This window comes from Osmerus mordax, chromosome 18, assembly GCF_038355195.1.
Source record: "Osmerus mordax isolate fOsmMor3 chromosome 18, fOsmMor3.pri, whole genome shotgun sequence".
Taxonomy (NCBI): Eukaryota; Metazoa; Chordata; class Actinopteri; order Osmeriformes; family Osmeridae; genus Osmerus; species Osmerus mordax.
This window is the reverse complement of record NC_090067.1, coordinates 9,953,736-9,975,662: the sequence shown is the minus strand read 5'-3', so window position 1 is coordinate 9,975,662 and position 21,927 is coordinate 9,953,736. Positions and strand designations below refer to the sequence as shown.

General features: G+C 40.3%; 4 protein-coding genes and 2 non-coding genes across 8 annotated transcripts; 3 read left to right on the top strand and 3 right to left on the bottom strand.

The window, feature by feature from the left end:
- Positions 1-133: 133 nt before the first annotated feature.
- ppp1r11 (protein phosphatase 1, regulatory (inhibitor) subunit 11) lies at positions 134-2,584 on the top strand. Its single transcript, XM_067255913.1, has 3 exons — positions 134-399; positions 785-893; positions 991-2,584. Exons 1-3 carry the CDS (start codon positions 319-321, stop codon positions 1,173-1,175), a joined length of 375 nt encoding a protein of 124 aa, XP_067112014.1. The 5' UTR covers positions 134-318; the 3' UTR covers positions 1,176-2,584.
- Positions 2,585-3,126: 542 nt separating this feature from the next.
- c18h6orf47 (chromosome 18 C6orf47 homolog) lies at positions 3,127-9,557 on the bottom strand. 3 transcript variants are annotated; one of them, XM_067256098.1, is made up of 10 exons: positions 9,012-9,557; positions 8,794-8,832; positions 8,561-8,605; positions 8,284-8,334; positions 8,055-8,101; positions 7,694-7,736; positions 7,480-7,509; positions 6,607-7,310; positions 5,081-6,510; positions 3,127-4,325 (listed from the first exon to the last, which is right to left on the bottom strand). In XM_067256098.1, exons 9-10 carry the CDS (start codon positions 6,016-6,018, stop codon positions 4,271-4,273), a joined length of 993 nt encoding a protein of 330 aa, XP_067112199.1. In that variant the 5' UTR covers positions 6,019-6,510; positions 6,607-7,310; positions 7,480-7,509; positions 7,694-7,736; positions 8,055-8,101; positions 8,284-8,334; positions 8,561-8,605; positions 8,794-8,832; positions 9,012-9,557; the 3' UTR covers positions 3,127-4,270. The 3 variants fall into 3 exon arrangements, with proteins under 3 accessions (XP_067112199.1, XP_067112200.1, XP_067112197.1); XM_067256099.1 differs by having other exon boundaries at positions 5,068-7,310; XM_067256096.1 differs by having other exon boundaries at positions 5,081-7,310.
- On the bottom strand, positions 8,171-8,238 carry LOC136962712 (small nucleolar RNA SNORD52). Its single transcript, XR_010878928.1, has one exon. It is a non-coding gene; the product is annotated as a small nucleolar RNA SNORD52 (small nucleolar RNA).
- Positions 8,674-8,742, bottom strand: LOC136962713 (small nucleolar RNA SNORD52). Its single transcript, XR_010878929.1, has one exon. It is a non-coding gene; the product is annotated as a small nucleolar RNA SNORD52 (small nucleolar RNA).
- Positions 9,558-9,899: 342 nt separating the features above from the next.
- Positions 9,900-17,952, top strand: sacm1la (SAC1 like phosphatidylinositide phosphatase a). Its single transcript, XM_067256357.1, has 20 exons — positions 9,900-9,930; positions 11,043-11,140; positions 11,558-11,632; positions 11,786-11,913; positions 13,185-13,334; positions 13,872-13,931; positions 14,057-14,090; positions 14,185-14,286; positions 14,416-14,501; positions 14,606-14,692; positions 14,782-14,850; positions 14,947-15,026; positions 15,115-15,213; positions 15,318-15,456; positions 15,630-15,699; positions 15,821-15,893; positions 15,980-16,073; positions 16,204-16,296; positions 16,436-16,493; positions 16,604-17,952. The coding sequence occupies exons 1-20, from the start codon at positions 9,902-9,904 to the stop codon at positions 16,738-16,740; spliced, it is 1,761 nt and encodes a 586-aa protein (XP_067112458.1). The 5' UTR covers positions 9,900-9,901; the 3' UTR covers positions 16,741-17,952.
- A 1,081-nt stretch (positions 17,953-19,033) lies between these two features.
- On the top strand, positions 19,034-21,875 carry LOC136962122 (tRNA selenocysteine 1-associated protein 1-like). Its single transcript, XM_067255777.1, has 8 exons — positions 19,034-19,148; positions 19,608-19,705; positions 19,823-19,922; positions 20,042-20,094; positions 20,180-20,311; positions 20,406-20,522; positions 20,651-20,883; positions 21,052-21,875. Exons 1-8 carry the CDS (start codon positions 19,125-19,127, stop codon positions 21,213-21,215), a joined length of 921 nt encoding a protein of 306 aa, XP_067111878.1. The 5' UTR covers positions 19,034-19,124; the 3' UTR covers positions 21,216-21,875.
- The last annotated feature ends 52 nt before the right edge of the window (positions 21,876-21,927 follow it).

Here is a 21,927-nt window from a genome sequence, read left to right as displayed (position 1 = left end):
TTAAATTATTTGTTATGCCTTCATCAATGTCATATTTGTGAAGACCAAAATGTATATCTTGTCAAACTTTTTTGCGGACAACAGGAAGTGGTCCGTCTGAGAATTGTTTCCTCCAAACAGTCTGCGTCTAGTAGTGTTGAGACAAGCTTGGCCCACTTTAGCGAGCTACCTAATCCGAAAGAATTTTTTTGTTGTGTGTATTTTAATAGAGGTTGCTATACATTGTGTTCGTTAATAACGTTGCGTGACATTTTTTTCTTGTTCACTGTTGACTTGAGTTTATAACGAAACGCTAGCTAGCAGCTCATCGTCACCAGGATGGCGGAGGTCCAACAAGGTACTTCTAGTGAAACGATAACCGAGACCGTTCAAATTGATACACCACCACCGCCCCAGCAGGTAAACATAATCGCCGAATAACTGGTTGTACACCAATTGTAAACTATCTAGACTAGTTATGTCAAAACCTTTGTTAGCCATCTTTCTCTGTATGCCCGCTTTGCGACCATTCTTTGTAGCTACATTCATTAACCAACTAGTCTGACCGCACCCAAATATTATGTTGGTTGATGCTTCTCAAATGCACTGACAGTTTTCCACTTTTGCCAGTGTGTAGTCAGCAACAATTTTAGAGCTAGGTACTTAAGACCTTTCCTTGGTTTATATCCCGTAACCTTGCAAGGTAGAAGTTAAACAAAATGTACTGACATAGATTCATAGATTTTGTATGTGGGTGATGCAACCTGGCCTTTCGTTCCAATCGTGCTTTTTTCTCCCGACACAGGAGGGACGCAGCCTGACTATTAAACTGAGGAAGAGAAAAACTGAGAAGAAAGTTGAGTGGTCCAGTGACACAGTGGACAATGAGCACTTGGGAAGGAGGTCCTCAAAATGTGAGAATCAACTTCACACCGTTATCGATGTGTCTGTGATAGACATTTTCCAGTTGTTTCTCTTCTTGAAAAGCTAATGTTATTGATAAACCCACAGGTTGCTGTGTCTATGAGAAACCAAGGCAGTTTGGAGAGTCTTCCTCTGAGAGTGAGGGAGATGATGACGAAGGCTGTGGGAGTGCACACTGCGTTCTAGGACATGGCAAAGACAGACATGGACAGAGGGAAGATAGTGGGACCACGGTGCCTCCTAGTTCTGGAGGTGGTTCACATACCCACTAATGTTTCTGGGCATCGTGTGGGAATAAAGGAGTGGTTCTGATAATGACAATGAAACATCACAAAACGGCACTCTTTTATTTAGTTTAGTCACTGCGTTCATGAGAGGAAAGGGTTAGGATAGCTTGGGAGAAAGAATTGCTGATTATAGGTTGCCTGTTAGACACACATTGGTATGATTGGAACTGGGAGTTCATTGTATATAACACAGCAACTTTACTTATTTTTTATAAAGATTACCTTTCCTAAATTATTTGAGTCTTAATGCTTAATCTTTCTCAATTTTGCTGCAGTAATCCTGGCCTGGGAACCAGTTTGATTATGTTTGTCAAGACCTTTTGCAAGGTGACATTCTGATCAAACGGATTGACAGGCCCCCAGACGATCAGAATTATCATCTATGAAAAATGTAGGTAACGTCACTGTTTCAGCCAGTGGATGGCTTCTTCCTATGTCATAAGTTCCGTTACGCTTTTAATCTTCTTTCTTGTTATCATATCAGATGCACTATTGTGAATAATTCCAAATGACACTATATTTTTGTCATGTTCACAATCTAACATATTGCTCTACAACAGTATCAATAACAGACTATTGGAGATAACACAAATCAAAATGACATGTTTTTTCTTACATTTTGCACATTTGGGCTGGTTGGGGAAGTCTGATCTTTCTTTGAATTAATATTACATAGACAATCCTCATATGTAACTACCTTAAAGTTGTTTTTTCTTACAAGGATAGTTTATGGGTTTTAATGGAGTTTTATCATTAAAATTGATCAATTGTAAATTGCCAGACATTTTTATGTGTAGGTGCTTGCACCAATCCAATAGTTTGAAATACATGTTGTGGCAAGAGTTAGCTTATCAGGAAATAGACAGGATGTCTTGGGTTGAATAATTACACACCAAGAACCATAAAACAATGCTGATTGGATTGATGTGTATCATTCCCTGGGCTAAATACATGAGTACATGTATAACCCCAAAGCAATTGTTATTTAAACCTGCTGTGTTCTACTGAAAGGGGATACAATGCATTTTGTGTTTGGCAGATACATTACTATGATGTACATATGGGACAACTTGGGATTGGTGACAGCGTACAGTAGTCGTGAATTGGGCAAGTTAGATGAAGTATTTGAGTGGATATGACAACGGTGCATGTTTTCTGATTTCGTGTCTCAACTTCAATCCACTTTCACAGTGAGGGATCTCATTCTTAATGGTTTGGAGTCAAACCACTCGACTCAAACTGTGTTTCATATGTGACATTATTCAGTATTATGAATTACATGTAATTCCGCCAAATTTTCTGTAACATCAGTAAACACATGTTATTGTACCGGTAATGCACCTTTCTGTATATAAAAGTCATAAGAGTGGATTTAATGTGAATAAAGTTTTGAACTGTGATATCGTTGTATCTGTTCCATCTGTAGACATCTCACATTAAGGTAGGCTAAATGGCCCAAGATACAGATATAGAAATGCTACTTCGATGTAGGTGTCAGTGTCTGAGCCCTGCTGAGTTAACTGAGAAGGACCAACATGTTAGTGAGTAGCCATGCATACAGGAGTATTAATAAGTTAAATGATCCTTCCACATTCATTCACCAACTCTGCTGTCCACAGCAAGGTTATTCTGGGCACTCCTGTCTGTGCCAGGATCATGGATGGACCCCCACACCTGATTGACCTGAGTCTCAAGAAATCCTCCACCAGATATGATGCTTAACAAAGATTGGGAATAATTGCACATAAATTTACTTTTAGTGCATTTCGGTATACTGTATATAGAGCTCATATTTTCATTGTTTTACATCACATAAATGGAAAATAGACATTTGGCTCATGGTTCTTGGTTTTCTTGATATTGTGAACTGTTCAAAGTGAAATAAATGCAGATACTTCTTAAATTCTTGCATAAAATCAACACCCAGATGCAGCTGTAAAATTTTGAAAAATATGTCAACTTTATTTACCCAGTGGAACTATTTTCGGCTCAGTGTACAGTGATGGGGGTCAGAACAGTCACAAATCTAGATGGACAGTTATAGGTCTTGAATCCTTCCCGTCACATGCATACTTCTCCCCTTAACCCTTATGAGAAACACACCACCTTAACATTCAACTAGCCATGGCATGGCTCATGGCTTTGCTGTCTTTTTTTTTTTTTTACAAATATAAGACCTTAGTGTTACTTGAACAGTGATCCAGCAATTCAAAAGGTTTAGGTTTCTAAATTACAAAGATAGGTTTCTTCACAATACGAAAGATGGAACCTGATAAAATCTTAATGAAAACGCACACAGTGAGTAAAAAGGAAGAACCCCCCCCCCGATATTATCATTATATTTGGACTCTCACTTTTGCTATATGAAAAAAAAAAAAAAAACATTTCATTTACAGCATGGATACTTTAAAGCCCCTTTCTGACATGCATAGATAAGGCAGCAAAAATGCATCGCAAATTGTGTTCAAGAGGTTCACAGTTGTTTACATGGGAGTGTTACGAGGCATTCTTTGTTAAAAGTAGGATCTCTTAGGTCTGCCCCAAGAAGAGCCCCAACTGTGACAAGGCAAAGGAAATTTTTAAATATCAAATAGTAAAATCATATGCAAAACAATTTACAAAGGATCACTGAGAATAAAGTAATGCTATTTAATACTGGGGATATTCTTATGAAATTTGGTTTACTAACCATGAAAAATGTAAAAAAGCCTATTTAATTGTCTATACATGACAAAACATTGCATGTCAAAAGGTGCTGGTATTGAGTGAATATTAAATCTACTGAAAGAGTGGTATTCATTCAGTCAAGTCCATTTCCAAACATGTCAGATTTCCAGGTTTGCATTTCTTTTAGACACACAGGAAGGTACGTTTTGGTAACAAATAGAAGAAAAAAAAATTGATCATGAAAAGTATATGTATATATATAAATATAATATATACACATTTGTAAGAATGACCAAGTATGTAGTGAAAATGCTTTGCCACTGCTCCATTTAGAGTAGTCTTCACAATGAAATGTTTGCTTTCAGATGCTTATTATTTTTCCCTTCATTGCACATAGTATTAGACCCATGGGCTCAGCTTGGAACATGGAATTGTCTTGAATTGTCAGCCACATACAAACAGGGTTGCCTGTGGAGAAAAATAAAGAAAATCAATAAGTCATTTTGAAAGTGTCAACATCATTTGAACTGTCTATTATGGAGAAGACTGGACATTTATAGTATTAAAGTATTTAACCTAGGTCTCTTTTACTTGTGAATTTTAACATTGCCCCCTCAATACACAAATCACATCTGTTGTAGCATCACAGCGCTCAGCTTCAACCATGACAACCGACATCCGAAAGAGAACTCTGCATCTGTCCTGACTTCATGCTGGTTGTATACTTGAGAATGTTAGGATTCATTTTGTGTGGCAGGAAGAAAAAAATAGCTTTGGGCTGATGGCTGGCTGGACAAACTAAGGGAGACATTGTACTCAATTCTCAGAATTCTAGGCTGTTAACTAACCATGGCAACCATAATAATATCCATGCAAAAAGTTGTTTTTTTTGTACTTTAACTCTGTACCACAACATGGGAAGAAAGGCAGATAACATTAAGACAATGGCCAGAAGGTTGGAGTTCTTGCAAATACAATGCTCACATATACCTGTATAATGCAACAAAGTGGTCAACAAGGAAAATACCTCAACAAAAGAGGAACAAGGAGACTGCAGGGAGAACACACAATGTGGCTAGTGAATACAGATTGTTCCTTGACTCCGAAATACTGTAGAACTTTTCTGATCCATGACCTTCTACTATACTTATGCACTTGTTTGTCAATAAATTAATAAAATGTAAATGTAGAACACATTATGAGCACATACCAAAATAACTTACGTAAGGCACAATCCTTCCTTTGTAGTCAGGTGCAACTCTGTATGCTCATCATTGTCTTTTAATTCCTCTTCATCCAACTTTTCTTCCATGTCTTCCTTGAGTGGATCATCCTCTCCAAGAATCACGCTCTGCCGGACACTGACAGAGATGACCAACGCCTGCACAATACCATAGACCAGAGCAAACTGTGGGAGAAACTCCTGGATCAGTAGAAGCAATCCTGCCATTCCAACAGTGGAGACAAAGAACAGAGCCATTCCATGTAGCCACAGCTTTAGGGCCCCCTGAACCCCCAACACTTCCAGGATGAATTTGGCAGGTGGGGAGACAGTCCAGAGGAACCCCACCACAAACAGATCAAACAGGTGGCGGATAAAGTTGAAGCAAATTTCAAAGTGCTCAGGCACTATTTCCCCCATCCAGGATTGTGCAAAGAGACGGAAATAAAGTGATTGCCGAAAAGAGGGAGGCGTGGGAGAGGGTGGAGGGGTTCCATAGTCAGAAAACTCCTCGTCGTGATCCAAGTCCCAATCTGCGTTGCTCCAACCGATACATTTCCTTTGTCTGAGCCTAGAAGTCCCAGATTCTCTCGGCCAAAATAAATTCGAGGAGGGAAGAATCTTGTTCCACCATCTAGGGGCATGTTCTGCTTTTGTTTCAGTCTTCTGCTTCTCTGCACACAAATCCCTCATTTCCATTGGCTGTAGTTTCTCCTCTGCCTCGATGTACTCTTCATTTACTATAGTTTGGTCATTTAGCTTGCTGCTTCTTCCCCAAACCCAGGCTGTCAAAGTTCCCAATCCCCAACGGCCTCTAATATGCTGTTTCTCTTCTATCACATGTTCGTCCCTCATGTCTGACACTGCGCTACTGCTCCATGGGCGGTTTGTGATTGCTGGACGCACCCAGCTCCAAACTCGTCCTACCACAGCTGCCATAACGCCCCGTTGCCTGTCTAATTGTGTTCTACTCTACTAAACTTTTTTTAGACTGTTTAATTAACTTTTCTACAACTTAATGCAGGCCCTTTGCATTAAAAACAAATGCTGAAAACAATTGAAGGTTGGGCAGAAGAAGTGAACACCAAGACACACCTGTGTTCCCTAAAACCGAAACGTACTAGTTAACATTGGTGGGAAAATATCACGTACAAGGCTACATACTTTTTCACATTCTAACTAACGTCTATCCCCAAGCATGCTAAAGTTGATCTAAACATTACATCAAATGGCTAACAATCAAACGGACCCAGCTAGCTATTAACTACCTTTACTTTCTCATCAGCAGACGAGACAGTCCAGGCTCGAAGTGCTAGCTAGCTCTAGCTTTAGTAGCTCGCTGTAATATCAAGATAACTTTAGAAGTCGACGTGGAGCTAATTTGGGTGGAAACGACAAGTTCAGCAAGGCGCTCAACTCTACGCAGAGTACCTGCCAAAACAATGGAAACAGATCCAATTAAACATTAAAATGTATCGGACTTCTAGCTTGCTAGGCGCAACCTTGATGTCTGGTAATTATTCTTACCTAACCAACCTCGCCGTGGAGACTAGCCAGTAACCCACTAGCCACAGAACGTCGCTATCCCAATTATAAAGCAAACATCCGTTGTGCTCGACCAGCGGTCACTTTAATACCATTATCAGAATAGGTAGCTAACTTGTTAAATAAGTCTGGACACAGTAACCCATCTACATTTCCGTGGTTTAGTCAAGAGTGCGCAGGTAGGCACTTGGACGCGAGTTCTTGACAAAACGACGTAAGCAGTGATCTAGCCACGTATTGGCTGCGGGTAACCCAGTCAGTGGTTAGCTTAGCTACGTGCATTTTTTTTTATAACAGTAAAAGACATCTACTTTTAACACCGATGATTTAATCACTTTCATAAATGCTGTCAAGTGTCCGAACCTTGCTAGTAAACCTGTTTACCAAAACTGGAAACCCTTCATCACCCTCCCTTGATTAATAGGCAGTGTACTGTGGTGCTTCTACATTCACTTGATCGTTATGATGAGCAGTCATAGAAACGCCAAGCCATACACAAGTTTTACTTCACAGGTCAAAATATCCTGTTTGTATTTATTGGAGGGAACAAAAAAAAGAATTGAAAACAATCTTGGTACATTTTCAGTCGTGCACCAACGCCATTAAGGTTCTCTGCCAACATCATGAGTATTTGCTACAAAACTCCATGCAAAAAGTTTTGCCACAGTACAGCTCCTTGAATTGGCCTGTGAAGCAAAAACCAAGTCAATAAACCTTTAAAAAATATTTAATTTTTTGTGGCTATAATATGTCTCAGTGCGCTGCGAGTAAACATCAATATTGATCAGTTGAACCAATAATGCAATCATCATTGACACTTCGATAACTTTTATAGATAATAGCAACTATGCTTACCCAAACAAAAAAGGTGCTTGTCCACAGGGCCTGAAATGAAATATTTTACAATTAACACATCTGTTATATAATCTACAGATTAGACCATGCGTTTGCAGTGTGAGTTCAGTGCACTGTGAAAACACTTCATGTTAAAATCAGAGACTCTAGTCTAGAAAGCTCATCAAAACACACACATTAAAGCACAAGGCACCTTTTCATTCATTATACTCACCAAATAATTGACATGCTGACAACGTATGCAGTCTCATGAAGCCCTGCAGACAAATAATAACATTACAGAATGTCCTGGAAAGCAAAAGCTAGTCAAATCCTTTAAAATAGTGTCTCAGTGCGCTGCGAGTAAACATCAATATTGATCAGTTGAACCAATAATGCAATCATCATCGACACTGGGATGACTCCCATTAGATAAGTAACTTAATGCTTACCAAAACATTAACATGATCTATACATATTTAGTCCACAAGTTCAGTGAGAGAAGTACTCCATGAAAAAGCCTTGTTAAAAAAATCTGACTAGAAACTTCATCTACACAATAAAGCATAAGGCACCTTCTCATTTATTGTACCCACCTCATGATTGCCAATATGGAATCATAGCATGTCAGTCTCATGACGTCCTGTAAGAAAACACATACCATTACAACAACACCCAGGTGACTAAGGGAATGTGTCAATTCACCCAACTGTGTTCAGTGCATTGTAAAACATCTTCACGGTTAAGTCAGAGACTCTAGTCTATGAAATCATCATTACACAAGTCATATTTAATGTACCAACAGAACAGCATGACACCACAAACCTGTTTAATTCTTTGTCAATCTGATGGTCCAAAAAGGAATGTATCCAAAGCCTATGGATTTATATAAAAAATAAGTTTAACACAAGTAATAGCCTCCAGAAAGAGTCATCAGTGCACATTACATTAGCCTTATGATTGGCTACCTTTAGAAAACAAGTTTTACATTTGACCACATAATGGGAATCCGATAAACACACATTTCTCAGAGCACTCCAAAAACGTCAGTTTACATCAGTAGAATCAATATGGCAACAATCAGAACGCCAATTATGCTTACAAAGTGTGGAACTTCAGGTTGGAGAAGCCTTGTTGCCAAGGATTCCTGGAAGGGAAACGTTGTGCTATTAACAATGGCTGATGCCGTCAAATTAGTTAAACTAAACAAAATGTGTGTCAGTGCACTGTGAAAGATCTTCACGGTTAAGTCAGAGACTCTAGTCTAAGAAATCATCATATCACACACCGGAATAACCCATATTATCGAAAAGGGGAGGCAGTCTTAGAACTCACTGTGCATGGAAACTTCCATTCCACTGTCCATATCAAAACCTTGGGTGCAAGAAAAGGAGTTAGAATCATGTTGGAATCAACAATCCTTGCATTGGAAGACTAACAGTTTGCCTTCAGTGCACTGTGAAATAGCATCATGTTTAAGTCAGAGACTCTAGTCTAGTAAATCATCATAGGCATAGTTGTGGGGAAAAAACAACGCTACAGCTGTGTCTTACCAATCATGCGCTCATGGGATCCGTTCAGTGTACGGCTACCAGAAAGTCATGCGAGTTCAGTAGGCCTACGCATGAATGTGGCAACTAAGAGACGACACTCAAGTTGAGGCACACGAATGATCTTGGTTTACATTAGACAAGTCTAATGAACAATCATAACACGCATCCTTCTTGTTACAACTTATCCTCAACGAACAAGGTGAACAAATGTTGCCCTTCAATGTCTTGTCCCGGTACGCCGTTATCGGTTCAATTGAACTTAAATCTAAACGTGTTCGAAGGCTACAGAGCAGAGCATATAGAGCAAAGGACTGCACGTGGTTGTGTGCACGAATGGCGTTTTGGCGCCGTCCTACGTTCACAAGCCAATTTACGTTACCATGCCAAGTAAAGCAACTTGTTTGTAACCTTCATCCATATTCGCTACATTTTAAATATAACATATCCGCTTCTGTTTGGATGGTTCGTAAAACGCCACAAATTTGTATAATATTATACATCCTTCTCTAGTCTTCGTAGCACGCCGACCTCGACTTCCTTACTCAAGCTAATGATCAGCAGAGGTCTTCACGACGCATGTACAGGGATTTTATACAGGGTCCTGCTTTTTTCTATGGCGGCCATACACACCGCCTGTTTCATTTGTAACCATACAAAACTAAACTTAACCTATTCATTCAAAAAGTATATTCAATTGGACTGTTAATCGGTTTGTCGTTATTTTAAAACACAGACAATTCAAATGAATTTACATGTTACATTCAAGAAACTGCTGTAATCTAGTTGGTTGCCGCGAGGGGTCGTTATTTTGTTGAAAACTGAACACTTTTACCACGCCCACACTACAGGTTTTCGTTGTACGTCACGGAAGTCAGTTACATGAAGTGAAGATGGCGACCGCCTACGAAAGATTCAATTTGTAAGTAACCGAAGTACTTTATTTAATGAAATATACAAACACAGTGAAGTGTGCATTATTTACGTGTCTAGTAACAGAGATTTAGGATGATCTGTTGCTCAAACCATGTTATGTTTATCAAAAGACGATAGACATAAAATGAGATTGAACTGAACTTGCCTTTCTCGCAAATGCAGAGTTTGCATTTGCCTCAATTGATTTACTCGATCCATACCACATCACACAACACTGGTCGGCAAGTTGGATCTTGGTGACACATTATTATTCTGTATTACTGTCACTTTTCTATCTGGTGATCTAAGGCTGATGTGATCACCTTCTCAAACTGTCTCTGGACTAGCCAAGTGTCAGAAGCAGATCATGAACCAGTCACCTGGGCTTACAGGGTGGAACTCAAGTGGAGTCAGCGAATATGGTTTTGCTTTAACTGGTTAATTTAATACGCTCACTGTTATTGTGCTCACATATATAGGAAATCATAAACGACACATGTAAGTGTTGAGTGTTTCCTAGTTTGCATGCATTTTCAACGATAGACCTAACGTTGGTTTTTCTTTCGAGTTTAAGACCATGTTGAAGCTGTTGGGAACGTTTTAGGGCACTAGAGAGTAGGAGGCCACATATTTCTGGTGCAAGATTTTCCTGCTTGACATGGGGATTGTTCAACCCTGTAACGCAAACATTACTTTACAATGGAGGACTTAGGCTAGACGTGAGCCATACTTGCTATGCGTTAGGTTTTTTTCTATTGCTTTACATTCCTCATTGAATGTCATAAACTCCAATAGAAGGGCCCTAATGTTGTGGAATAATTATGTAAGGTACTAGTTTATAAAAATTAATAATGTAATCTTCAACCTAGACTAACAGCTTCTAGACTAGCTATTGCCAGTGCAGGTGGCAACAAGCAATATATCAAGCTTTCTTGGCTTCTCACAAATAGAATAAGATGTAAAATGTTACTTCTCCAGATGTTGGATTGGCTCTAACAGTGGTAGCCTGAACATTCAGATCCTGTTCACATCGTGTTGCAGTGCAGGTGACAGAATGACTTTGTCATTATTGTAACACTGGAATTGGAATTCTGTTATTTATATTTCATCCTCCTGCAGGCACACCACTCCAGAAAAATTCTTCATCGAAGCATGTGACGATGGTGCAGATGCTGTCTTGGCGATTGATAGGGTGTCGTCAGAGATGACCCTGACAGGTGAAACTGCCTCATAGACTTTCAGAATGGAGTGGACCAATCTCATGTGGAATATTATTAAGTGAAAGCTTAAGAATACTCCCTCTACCCTACCTTAAACTGTTCTCATCAGAGATGGCAGGGTACCATTAGAATCCTTGTGTGTTAAATCATCAAGGCATTTTCCCTTACTTTAGCTCTCGCCATCCCATTGCTTTTCATTACGACTCACGTAGGATCATTTTTGCTCAGTCATGATTTCTATTGGAGTGCTTTGTCTAATTACAGTGACTGTTCTTTTTTTAACCCAATGGAATGAGAACATTTGATGAACCTGTTCAACTGAAATAGAAAATGGTCCCCTTTACATGCCCATGTCTTGTGTATGTAGTTAGAAGCCTTTTGTTAAAGATCAGCTTACATATGTATTTATTTCAGGAAAAAAGGATGTCCCGCCCTCAGCCGTCACAAGGCCCATCTGTGGCATTATGGGAACAATTCACCTCGTTGCAGGTTTGTAACAGTGCCTGCGACAGCACTGTCACCATGCTGGACATACTGTGCTCGGTGAAACACACTGCATAGATAAATGGATAGAAAAAGAGCAATGGAAAGAGATACATTCTTACTTTACTTCTTTAGTCTAAACCATCTCTCCATGTATAGGGATGTACCTCATTGTCATTACCAAGAAGAGGAACGTGGGCAGCCTCTTGGGCCATGCTGTGTGGAAGGCTGTTGATTTTGACATCATCTCCTATCAGAAGACCATGCTCCACCTCACAGAGATCCAGGTTACTAACACTCTTTTTGCTTTTTGTCCAACGAGTCTGATTAGTCGGTTGGCATAAGTATTCAACCATTGTGACAAATAACAGTGCTGGCGATAAACACCCCACCTGAGTTCACTGACATCTCCGTTCTGTGACCCTGTCCTTGAAGCTAGGACAGCTTTGACGGCAGTACAGTAGCTTGCACCGAGAGGGGACCCAGTGTTTAGACAGGATCAGTTTTATTTTCCTCCGTTGGAATCACGCTGTGGTATCTAGTTTCAGTAATGCAGGCGGTTTACATAATTCATCACAGTTGCTATTCCTTACACTAATTGAAAGCCTGGACCTGGCCTGAGACTGGGCAGTCACTAATGTTGGACCTGCTCAGTTTAAAGCCATGTGCTGAAGCTAACAGTATGAATAATACCACTGCAAAAAGGGTTCAGTCATAATATTTCACCTAGGCTGAATAAGTATTAGATATGTGTTCATTATGTAGACTGATAATAATTGTATTATCATCTTAAATGTTTTGGTGTAAAGTCATCTTCCCTATGCATTTATGTGTTCTGGGGACTCATTGAAAGGAATTGAAAGAGATGGGAGAGGATAGCTACTATGTTGTGAGTGAGGACGGAGAGTACACTAACATCACTGCTTTGTAGGGCAAAAAAAAGGAAGGCAGAGTGCTGACGAGGCAGGGTAGGAGCAGCTGTACAGGAAAGCAACGGTAGCGGTGTTGCTGTTGGAGATGAGGAGGTGTAGAGTCATGTCAAGCTCTTCCTGGCTCTTTCGGTAAACAGGCTTAGCATCCCGATCCTATTAGCCCAACAGAAATGTGGAAAGGCCTGACAAAAGCCTGCCTGTGATTGATCGCTAGCTACAGTACAGTACGTGTGATATAAGGCACTGGTGCCTACACGTGCCACAAGGTCCAGCTGGTTTTGTTCAACAAAGGAGGGGAAAGAGGGAAGGGGGCATGAAGGATCAGGCTGAGGCTGCCTCCTAACACAAGGGTACTGTTACAGGAAAGGGATTATTTAATTAGTAGAATTAGGACGCTTCATACCAGCACCTGATTTTGATTACTGTAGGTACTTACCGGTACTTCAAATGGCAATCAGGGACACTATCTTGAAAACTGACCATTAAAAAGAGAATGTTTTCATTTGCGTGTGTAGTGAAATAACTGATGACAAATCCCAGCTTTTTACAAACACACACACACTTGATGCTTATAAATTATAATTATACAAAAAGGTGCACAAACATAATCTTCCTATCCTTTTTAGGCTCAAGACAACAAGACTTTCCTGTCCATGATGAACAATGTGCTGACCACAGACGGCTTCTATTTCTGCACGGACTATGACCTCACCCACACCCTGCAGAGGTTGGCCAACACCAGCCCTGACTTCCAGGAGAACAGCCTTCTGGAGAGGGTAGGAGCGATGACCTCAGAGCGTGATGCCTACCCCATAGCTTCTGCATATTGAAGGGGTGTCAGATTGGCAGTGGCGTTTGGCCTTCCTGAAAGTCATGTAAATCATACTCCTTGCCTGGATGCATCAGTACACTCACTCACACACACACACACACACACACACACACACACACACACACACACACACACACACACACTAACACATACAGCATGCTCAGGCACCCTGAGAAAGATTATGGAGTCATTGTTGGTTTATGTAACCTCATGATATGTTCTCCTTCTGATGTGAGAGGGAACACACTGTACAGCTGTTATTTCCATTTCTCCTAAACCCAAAACCTGTCTGACTGGTTTGATGTTCATACAGAAACGTGTTTTCCACCTGATCAAGTCATGACGAAAGACACAATTTACACAAAGTGCTGATGTTGTGGGAATGAATTACAGCAAGCTTTTGTTGGCTGGTTTATACAGAGACATTTACATATTGATGTTTATGGATGAAAGAGATATTTACTGACTCCTTTGTGTGCAGGCAGACCAGAGGTTTGTGTGGAATGGAAACCTTCTAAGAGACTTTTCTACACAGCCAGAGGTGAGGTGATCTTAACAAACATCACAATTTCTCCATCTGGAAATGAACTAAATAGGCTAATAGCCCTGCAACAAGTGTATACTGTGGTTTATGCTTTTAAGAAGTTCCTCATGTTCTCCTGACAGCTCCACAAGTTTGCCATCCCCGTTGTTCATGGGTGTATCCTTTTCTAATGTCTTTACTCACCACACTGACAAGCATTACGCAATGTCCTTCAGCGTGTTGTGAGTTGTCCTTGACTCTCTTGGTGCAGTCATTGTGATGAAGCCATGTCGCATCAATGGAAAGATCTTTGAGTGGATCCTGATATCCAGGAGGAGCTGTTTCCGGGCTGGTGTCAGGTACTACGTCAGAGGTAACCCGCCCACAAAAAAAACAATACAAGTCAGTTTGGCTCAATGAGACCGTTATTGTTGGACTATATGGATAATTGAGATGCCTTACTGATGGCAAAGTCTTGTGTTCTGTTGCTGTTTTTTGCCAGGCATTGACTCTGAGGGCCACGCTGCTAATTTTGTAGAGACTGAGCAGATTGTTTTATACAATGGAGGAAGGGCTTCATTTGTCCAGGCAAGTAATAACCAACCTCCTGCCCTCTTTAGGCACATTTCTCGAATAACGGAGGTAGCATAAAATGTCAATCCATAATTTATTTCCTTGTTCTTCCTCTGCAGACACGAGGCTCCATGCCCTTCTTCTGGTCTCAGAGGCCTAACCTCAAATATAAGCCCAAGCCTCTGATCAGCAAAACGACCAATCACGTAGGTGGTTTACATGTACAGCATCAGTCATTTTTGCTCCTTCGTATGTTGTCTGGAATATGGAACAATGATCAGCTTGTCTTTCTCAGCTGGATGGTTTCCAGAGACACTTTGACTCCCAGGTCCTCATCTATGGGAAGCAAACTATCCTGAACTTGGCAAGTTACTCTTTTTAGAAATTATCCTTAGATATCTATTACTTGTGTACTGCTTCTTTTTTCAAAAATTACACTGCAAGTTGTTTTATCTACCAGGTCAACCAGAAAGGCTCTGAGAAACCACTGGAGCAGGCCTTTGCCAAGATGGTGACTGGCATGGAGAACAACATGATAGAGTAGGTCTACACCTCGGTCAATCATGTGTCTTTTACTTGGCATTCACCAATCTCACGTGCACATCTCAATGTCTTCTAATGTACCTAGGTACATAGCATTTGACTTCCACAAGGAGTGCAGCAAGATGAGATGGGACCGTCTCCAGATCCTGGTGAACAAAGTGTCTGACGCGCAGGATGACTACAGGTAACCCTATTCCCTTTGGCCAGCTTGTGGATGACAAACAGCATTCTGGATGTCATTACAGTTTGGAGGAGTTTGTCAAGGCCCTCTCCCTTTCTCTTTCTTAGTTACTTCATGCTGGACTCTGAGGGGAAGGTGGTGGCTCAGCAGAAGGGGACATTCCGCAGTAACTGCATGGACTGTCTGGACAGAACCAACGTCATTCAGAGCCTGCTGGCCCGACGTTCCCTACAGTCCCAGCTGCAGGTAAGATGACAAAAAGGAAGGAAATTGTCTCATCGATGCTTTCAAAACAGCTGTTTTTCCACATTCTACACTGTCAGTCACTGACTTATTCATACTGGCGCCCCCCTGTCCCTTCTATCTTAATACCCTGTGTCAGTCAGATTAACCCTTGCTTCCTTTGTGATTGCCCATAGAGGATGGGTGTCCTCCATGTTGGACAGAAGATCGAAGAGCAGGCTGACTTTGAGAAGATCTATAAGAATGGTAATAGAGGAATGGCCCACCTTAATAAAATCTGAAACTACTTGTAGATGTCCTAGGAAAGTGTTTTTTCTTCTATCTCTCCCCCACTGTTCTCTGACATTGTTTCTGTCTTATCCAACAGCATGGGCAGACAATGCTAACGCTTGTGCTAACCAGTATGCAGGCACAGGAGCACTGAAAACTGACTTCACAAGGTAAAACTATTAAAACAAACACCTAGAGCCACTGTGCACTTTATCTGCCTGTTTGTTCAAGGCTGATATAAATTCTGTTCCATTAGGACAGGGAAGCGGACCCAATGGGGCCTGGTGATGGATGGCTGGAACTCCATGATCCGCTACTACAAGAACAACTTCTCTGATGGCTTCAGACAGGTGCTTTGATTAAATATGTATTATATCAGCCCAGTATGATCTGGGAGAGTGAAAAAAGGAGAACGTTAGACCTACGCCGATCTACCCCTTTCCAGTTCTGTGGATGATGGCTTAACTTTTCTTTCTACAGGACTCCATTGACTTGTTTCTGGGTAACTATTCCGTGGATGAGTCAGATGGCCCTACCCCACTTCACGCCCAGAAGGACTGGAAGTTCCTGACGGTCAGTAAGCATAGCTCACATTTGAAACAAGAATGTGCTGTGTCTGAGTAGAAGTAGGGGGAGGACTCTTCCATCTACCATCCACCCCATCCCCTCTGTACAGAGAGAGTAACGTGCAATGTTCCTCTTTCTCTTGCAGCTGCCTATTGTCATGGTGATAGCCTTCTCTATGTGCATCATCAGCTTCCTACTGGCTGGTGAGATTATTTCACACGCACCTCCATCTGGATAAACATGCTAATGTGTTGCCTCTGTCCTGATCGCCATCATAAATAATGCCACTGATGAGTTTTGTCTTTTATCCTAGGTGACACATTTACTGAGACCCTGGCCTATGTGCTGTTCTGGGGTACAGCGTGTGCAGTCACCGCTGCTGTCATAGTCTTCAATGGCCGAGACTTTGTGGACGCCCCCAAGCTAGTCCAGAAGGAAAAGATGGACTGAATGTGTTTGTGTGGGAAGCAGCTTGGTCCAGCTGACTTGTTTACCTCTTCATCCTCCTCTTCCTCCCAGCTGGTCCAGGCCTGGACTCTGTACTGACCTGCCCTCCATAATGTCCTTCTTGAATTTCTTTGGGGTCACTGATCCAAAGCTTCACCTTGTCATGCAGCAAACGCAGGGCATCTTCTCAGACCAGTCTTCCCCAACTGTACCCCTCACACTTTTCCTATACTTGGGTTAGGTATTCCTTTCTGTTTCACATTCCTTAGCTGCTAGTACATTTAGAATGTATGATGTTTCATTCCACTTGATGTGTGTGGTGGTGGATAAGAGTGCATGTCAATAGTTTAGTCAACTGAAGGTACTTGATAACAGTTTCTAAAAGGGGTCTCTGGATCTTTGATGGCACTTTAGTAAAATGCTGTAGCATTCTTTTTACAGTCAGGAGGTAAACACAAAAGAAAACCCCACAGCTGTACAATTGGGTACATCTGAAAGCATTTCCTCCTGAAAAGTTATGACCTAGACCAAATCCTACTTTATGTTCAATGGAGATTAATAATAGCAATTTAATATTGGGTGAAGTTTGACAGTTTTCCTTGGAAACTGACCCTAAAAAGAAATGGCACCTGTTAGAATGAGTGCATATTCAGAAGTTTTATCATCTTGAATGTAAAGATTCAAGCCTTACTAAGCTACAAATTGTAAGAACACTAAACTAGACGGGAATATTATGAAATTGGGTGTAGGGTTTAGGGAATGTCTTCCTATTAATATAATAATCATGCCTAGTATTTATTGTGATTCTATTTTAGTAAGGGCTTCTTGCTTATCTTACCATATAATTTCTGCACTTTTAGTCAAAATAAAATTGATTGCAAATAGTACTGTATGTGGTGAAAATGGGTGGTATGAAAGAATATTAAGATCCATTTGATTTTATGAAGACCCATTATGTTGATGTATCGAGTATTCACCCAGACCATGGTATAAGTTGATGTAAATAATACTAAACAGTACATCTATGTAGTCATCATGTCTTGACAGTGTTTTTTCTGTATACTGTGTACTATGTATTATATATCTTTCACAGTATATTGAGATTGTGTCATGCTCTAGATACAGAATCTAAATCACACTGAGACCATTGCCTTACAAGCTTGCCCCTAAATAAAGAAGGGGATGGACATTTTAATCATTCCACTTTATCCATCATCAACGTTTCTGAGTATGATTTTTAAATATTGCACTGGTTTTGGAGTTGATTTCAGACTTACAGTATTATGGAACATAAACAGTTTTGTTGGTTTGCCTTTGTGTTTACTACCCAGCTCTTTTTACATTCCATGTCAGATAGTTACTGTAATCATGTAGGAATCTTGATTTATCTGATTGTTTTTAACACTTATTCAAAAGTAGTATATATTAAAGAAATAAGGGGTTAACCAGTGACCTACTTAAGCTTCTTACTGTTTTACAATTATCTCAGTAATTTGTACATTATGCACTTGGATAGAATGTGTATCTAACATTCTTGTTATCATGCATTATGTATTTTACAGTATTGAAGAGATTACTGATATTATTGTGAACACCTATTAGCAGTCTACTGTTAGCAAATTGTCAAAAAAACCTCTGAGACAACATTCATTTAATGTGTCTTCTATAGCAGGCAGGGTTAGTAGAATAATAACATCTGTCCAGAATATTGATTTAACAGTGTTGAAAATAATTGACCCAATCTGCAAAATTGTATGATAATGTTTGCAATTAAAAGCCACATAAAAGTATGCCATTATAACAAGTTTCATCTATACATCAATCTTTAACACTGAGAACACAGAAACAGATTTCCCTGGAGGCCTGAGGAAAGTCACCCCCCCCCCCCCTCCTCCTGTATATAACGTTTGACCACAGCCCGTCTACGGATAGATATTACACATATTAGACATTCTCTGGTTTTATTATTTATAAAGCAATACAGTGATGCTGGTGATTTCGCGCACGCGCAAGGAAGGGGAAACTGAATTCTCCAGAACAACGATAACATGCAAGTTGGCCGAATCCTATATATACCCTGCTGCGCATAGATGATAGTTTCTGAAAATTAGTTCTGGGATTATTTTAACAAGTGGTTTATTTAATTGTCAATAAAATACGATAAAAATAGCCTGGCTACACACATGATTGTATTTTTTTAATTTTATCCTTTCGGATCTAGTAATCTGGACTTTTATTATGAAGGCAAGTTTGTTCTCTGACGCAGTTTCATCGATGTTGCCACACTTCTTTTAGCTAGTAAGCTAGCTACATGTGTTTTGTTTGGGTCAACATTTGCAAATGTTATAACATTTATTTGGTTAAAGCAACCAGTTTAGACATTAAAAATGAGCACACTGTGGATGGGCAACGTGAGTTTTCTTATGTAGTTCTTTATTTAGTTTTTGATTTGTGACTATTTTCTTGTGAATGCAGATGCAATCAAATGCTAGCTAGTAGGCTAACAGCTAGATTAGCTACATTTAAGTTGCACTACAAGTTTTTATACCATGCATTGTCTAGCGAATAATACCGAGCTAGCAATGAAATATAAGAACTGTAAATTGACGATGACTGACATGTGCATGTATAGTCAGATGCTGATCCACTTGGCTAATTTGCTATAGATGTTGACGAGCGATATTCATCTGCAGATATTATTGATGTATAGCTAGCTAGCTTAGTTTGGATCAGCATCTTGATAATGAAGTCAACTGGGCAGAGTGGTATTTAAAGCTGGATAGTTGGCTTGTAGTTAACTATATCGTATTTATAAACATACTGTGGCTATTTACTATCAATCTTTAACGATTGAAATTTTACATTATAAGTTGGAGCCGTATATGGACGAGAAATTCATAAATCGAGCATTTGGGACCATGGGGGAACAAGTCGTCAGTGTACGGATCATACGCAACAAAATGACAGGGTGAGTACTAAATATTATAATAATTGTAGACTTGAATATATGACTGTAGCACATTATTACTTTTTCGCAATGTCTGTAGATATACAGTAACTAATTATACACTGTTTCCTACTCCAGGGGCGCATTGGGTTACTGCTTTGTTGAGCTCGCAGATGAAGCCACAGCAGAGAGGTGTCTCCGTAAAATTAATGGCAAAGCGTTACCTGGGGCAACACCAGTAAGTTCCTCCCCATATTATTTAGTTTGTGTTTTAAGAATTGTGTAATGACTTGCATATATAGTAGATCCTAATCAAATCAGACATGATTAAATAAGCCTAAACTCTTGTTTCAACAGCCCAGAAGGTTCAAGTTAAACCGTGCTACCTTTGGGAAACAAGGAGAAAGCGGGTATGTCCTCCATCAGCCCTTACATCTGTCACATCGGGAAGATTGTGGATATATTGTACTTACTTTTAATTTCTTTGTATTGTAGCCCAGTGTACTCTTTGTTTGTGGGAGATCTCACACCAGAAGTTGATGATGGGATGCTGTATGAGTACTTCTACAATCGCTATCCCTCCTGTCGTGGGGGAAAGGTGGTGCTAGATAGCATGGGCAACTCAAAGTGAGTTCAAGATTTCCTTTCCTTAGAGGCCCATATAGTTCACTGAGTGTTGATGATGGATCACTTGTAGAGCATCAACTAACTCTCTTTGCAGGGGCTGTGGCTTTGTTCAGTTCCCAGACCAGAGGCTTCAGAAGCGGGCGCTAGAGGAGTGTCAGAGTGCTGTAGGACTCGGGGGCAAACCGCTTAGACTGAGCCTAGCAGCTAACAAGTGAGTGTTGGTTTGTTTGTGTGAAAGAAACCTCAAAGCTATGTGTCCCAGTTTCCCCTAAAAAATAAAGTAAAAATAGTAAATGATGATGAGTAGCTGATGTCTTCTCCTTCTCACCTGCTTTGCAGAACCAGGCATAATCAATCAGAAAACAGAACATGGGGGTCCAATGGAGGAAACTACCGCCAAAACCAGCACCAGTACCCAAACCAGCAACAGCATCAACCATACTCTAATTACTATTCCAATTGGGGCTATGACCAGAATGGAGGTGGCTATGGAGGCTACAACTATAACCAGTATGATTACTCACAGTACCCAGGACAGGAACATGAAGCTCCTGAGGATGATGGTCTGGAAGGTATGCAACTTTACCACTAAGTTATTTAAATCATAATAAGTCAAGATACCTCCCAGAATAAATTGCTGTGTATCAGTGTCCCCTTCTGGGAACCCCTAATTAATGACCCACCTGTTCAGAAAGTCATTGGGAATCGGATACTACTTACCACAATGTGCTCCTTTGCAGATCCTAACCCAGAACTGGATGTGATTGAAGCGAACAGGAGATTCATGGAACACAGTGAGGAATTGTATGATGCACTTATCGAGTGCCACTGGCAGCCACTGGAGCATACAACAGAACAGGTCTTAGAAACGATGACTAGCCTGCCAGAGCCAATGTACTGCTGAGACATGAGAGCCATAAGGAAATATGACCATCAGTACCAATCTTTTTAGTTTCATGCATTGTACAAGGCAGGTAAATTCCCCCATGGACTTTTCAAAAAGAACAATTTTTTTCCCCCAACTGCTTACACACATTATTTTATGTTACAACTATGTGGTATGCTAATTTCATGGATTTGTTCTTGTCATGTGTCTTTATAAACAACGATGAGCTAATGGCTCATCCTGTACCAAAGAATAAATCCATGTTTGTATTTCTTATGCTTTTGAACAAATTAGTAATTGGTTGGTGTTTGTGATGAACAGACTTATTAATTGCTAAACTAAAGTATGTTAAAAGGTTACATCAAGTATAACAGAGAACATGTTCCCCAATGTTGAAGGCTAGTGTCTCTACCTCTCGAGATTTTCAATCAGCACCAAAGCACATGAGAATCACGAGACAGCCCAGTGACTGAATAGAGGCAGGGGCTTTCATAGCCAGAAGGGACCCTGTAAGAATGAATCCAATGTAATGAATCTGAGGCAATATGACCAACACAAGGGTATAAGTTTGCATGTTTTTAACCATGCACTGTACTGTTTACTAAGTCTAAAGTGAACGTGGGGAATTGTAGTGGTGAGTAGTATGTTTATAAAATAAAACTGCCCTTTTTATCTGAACACATTTTTAAGGTTCAATTTATTACCATGGGAGTCATTTACGTAGTGACGT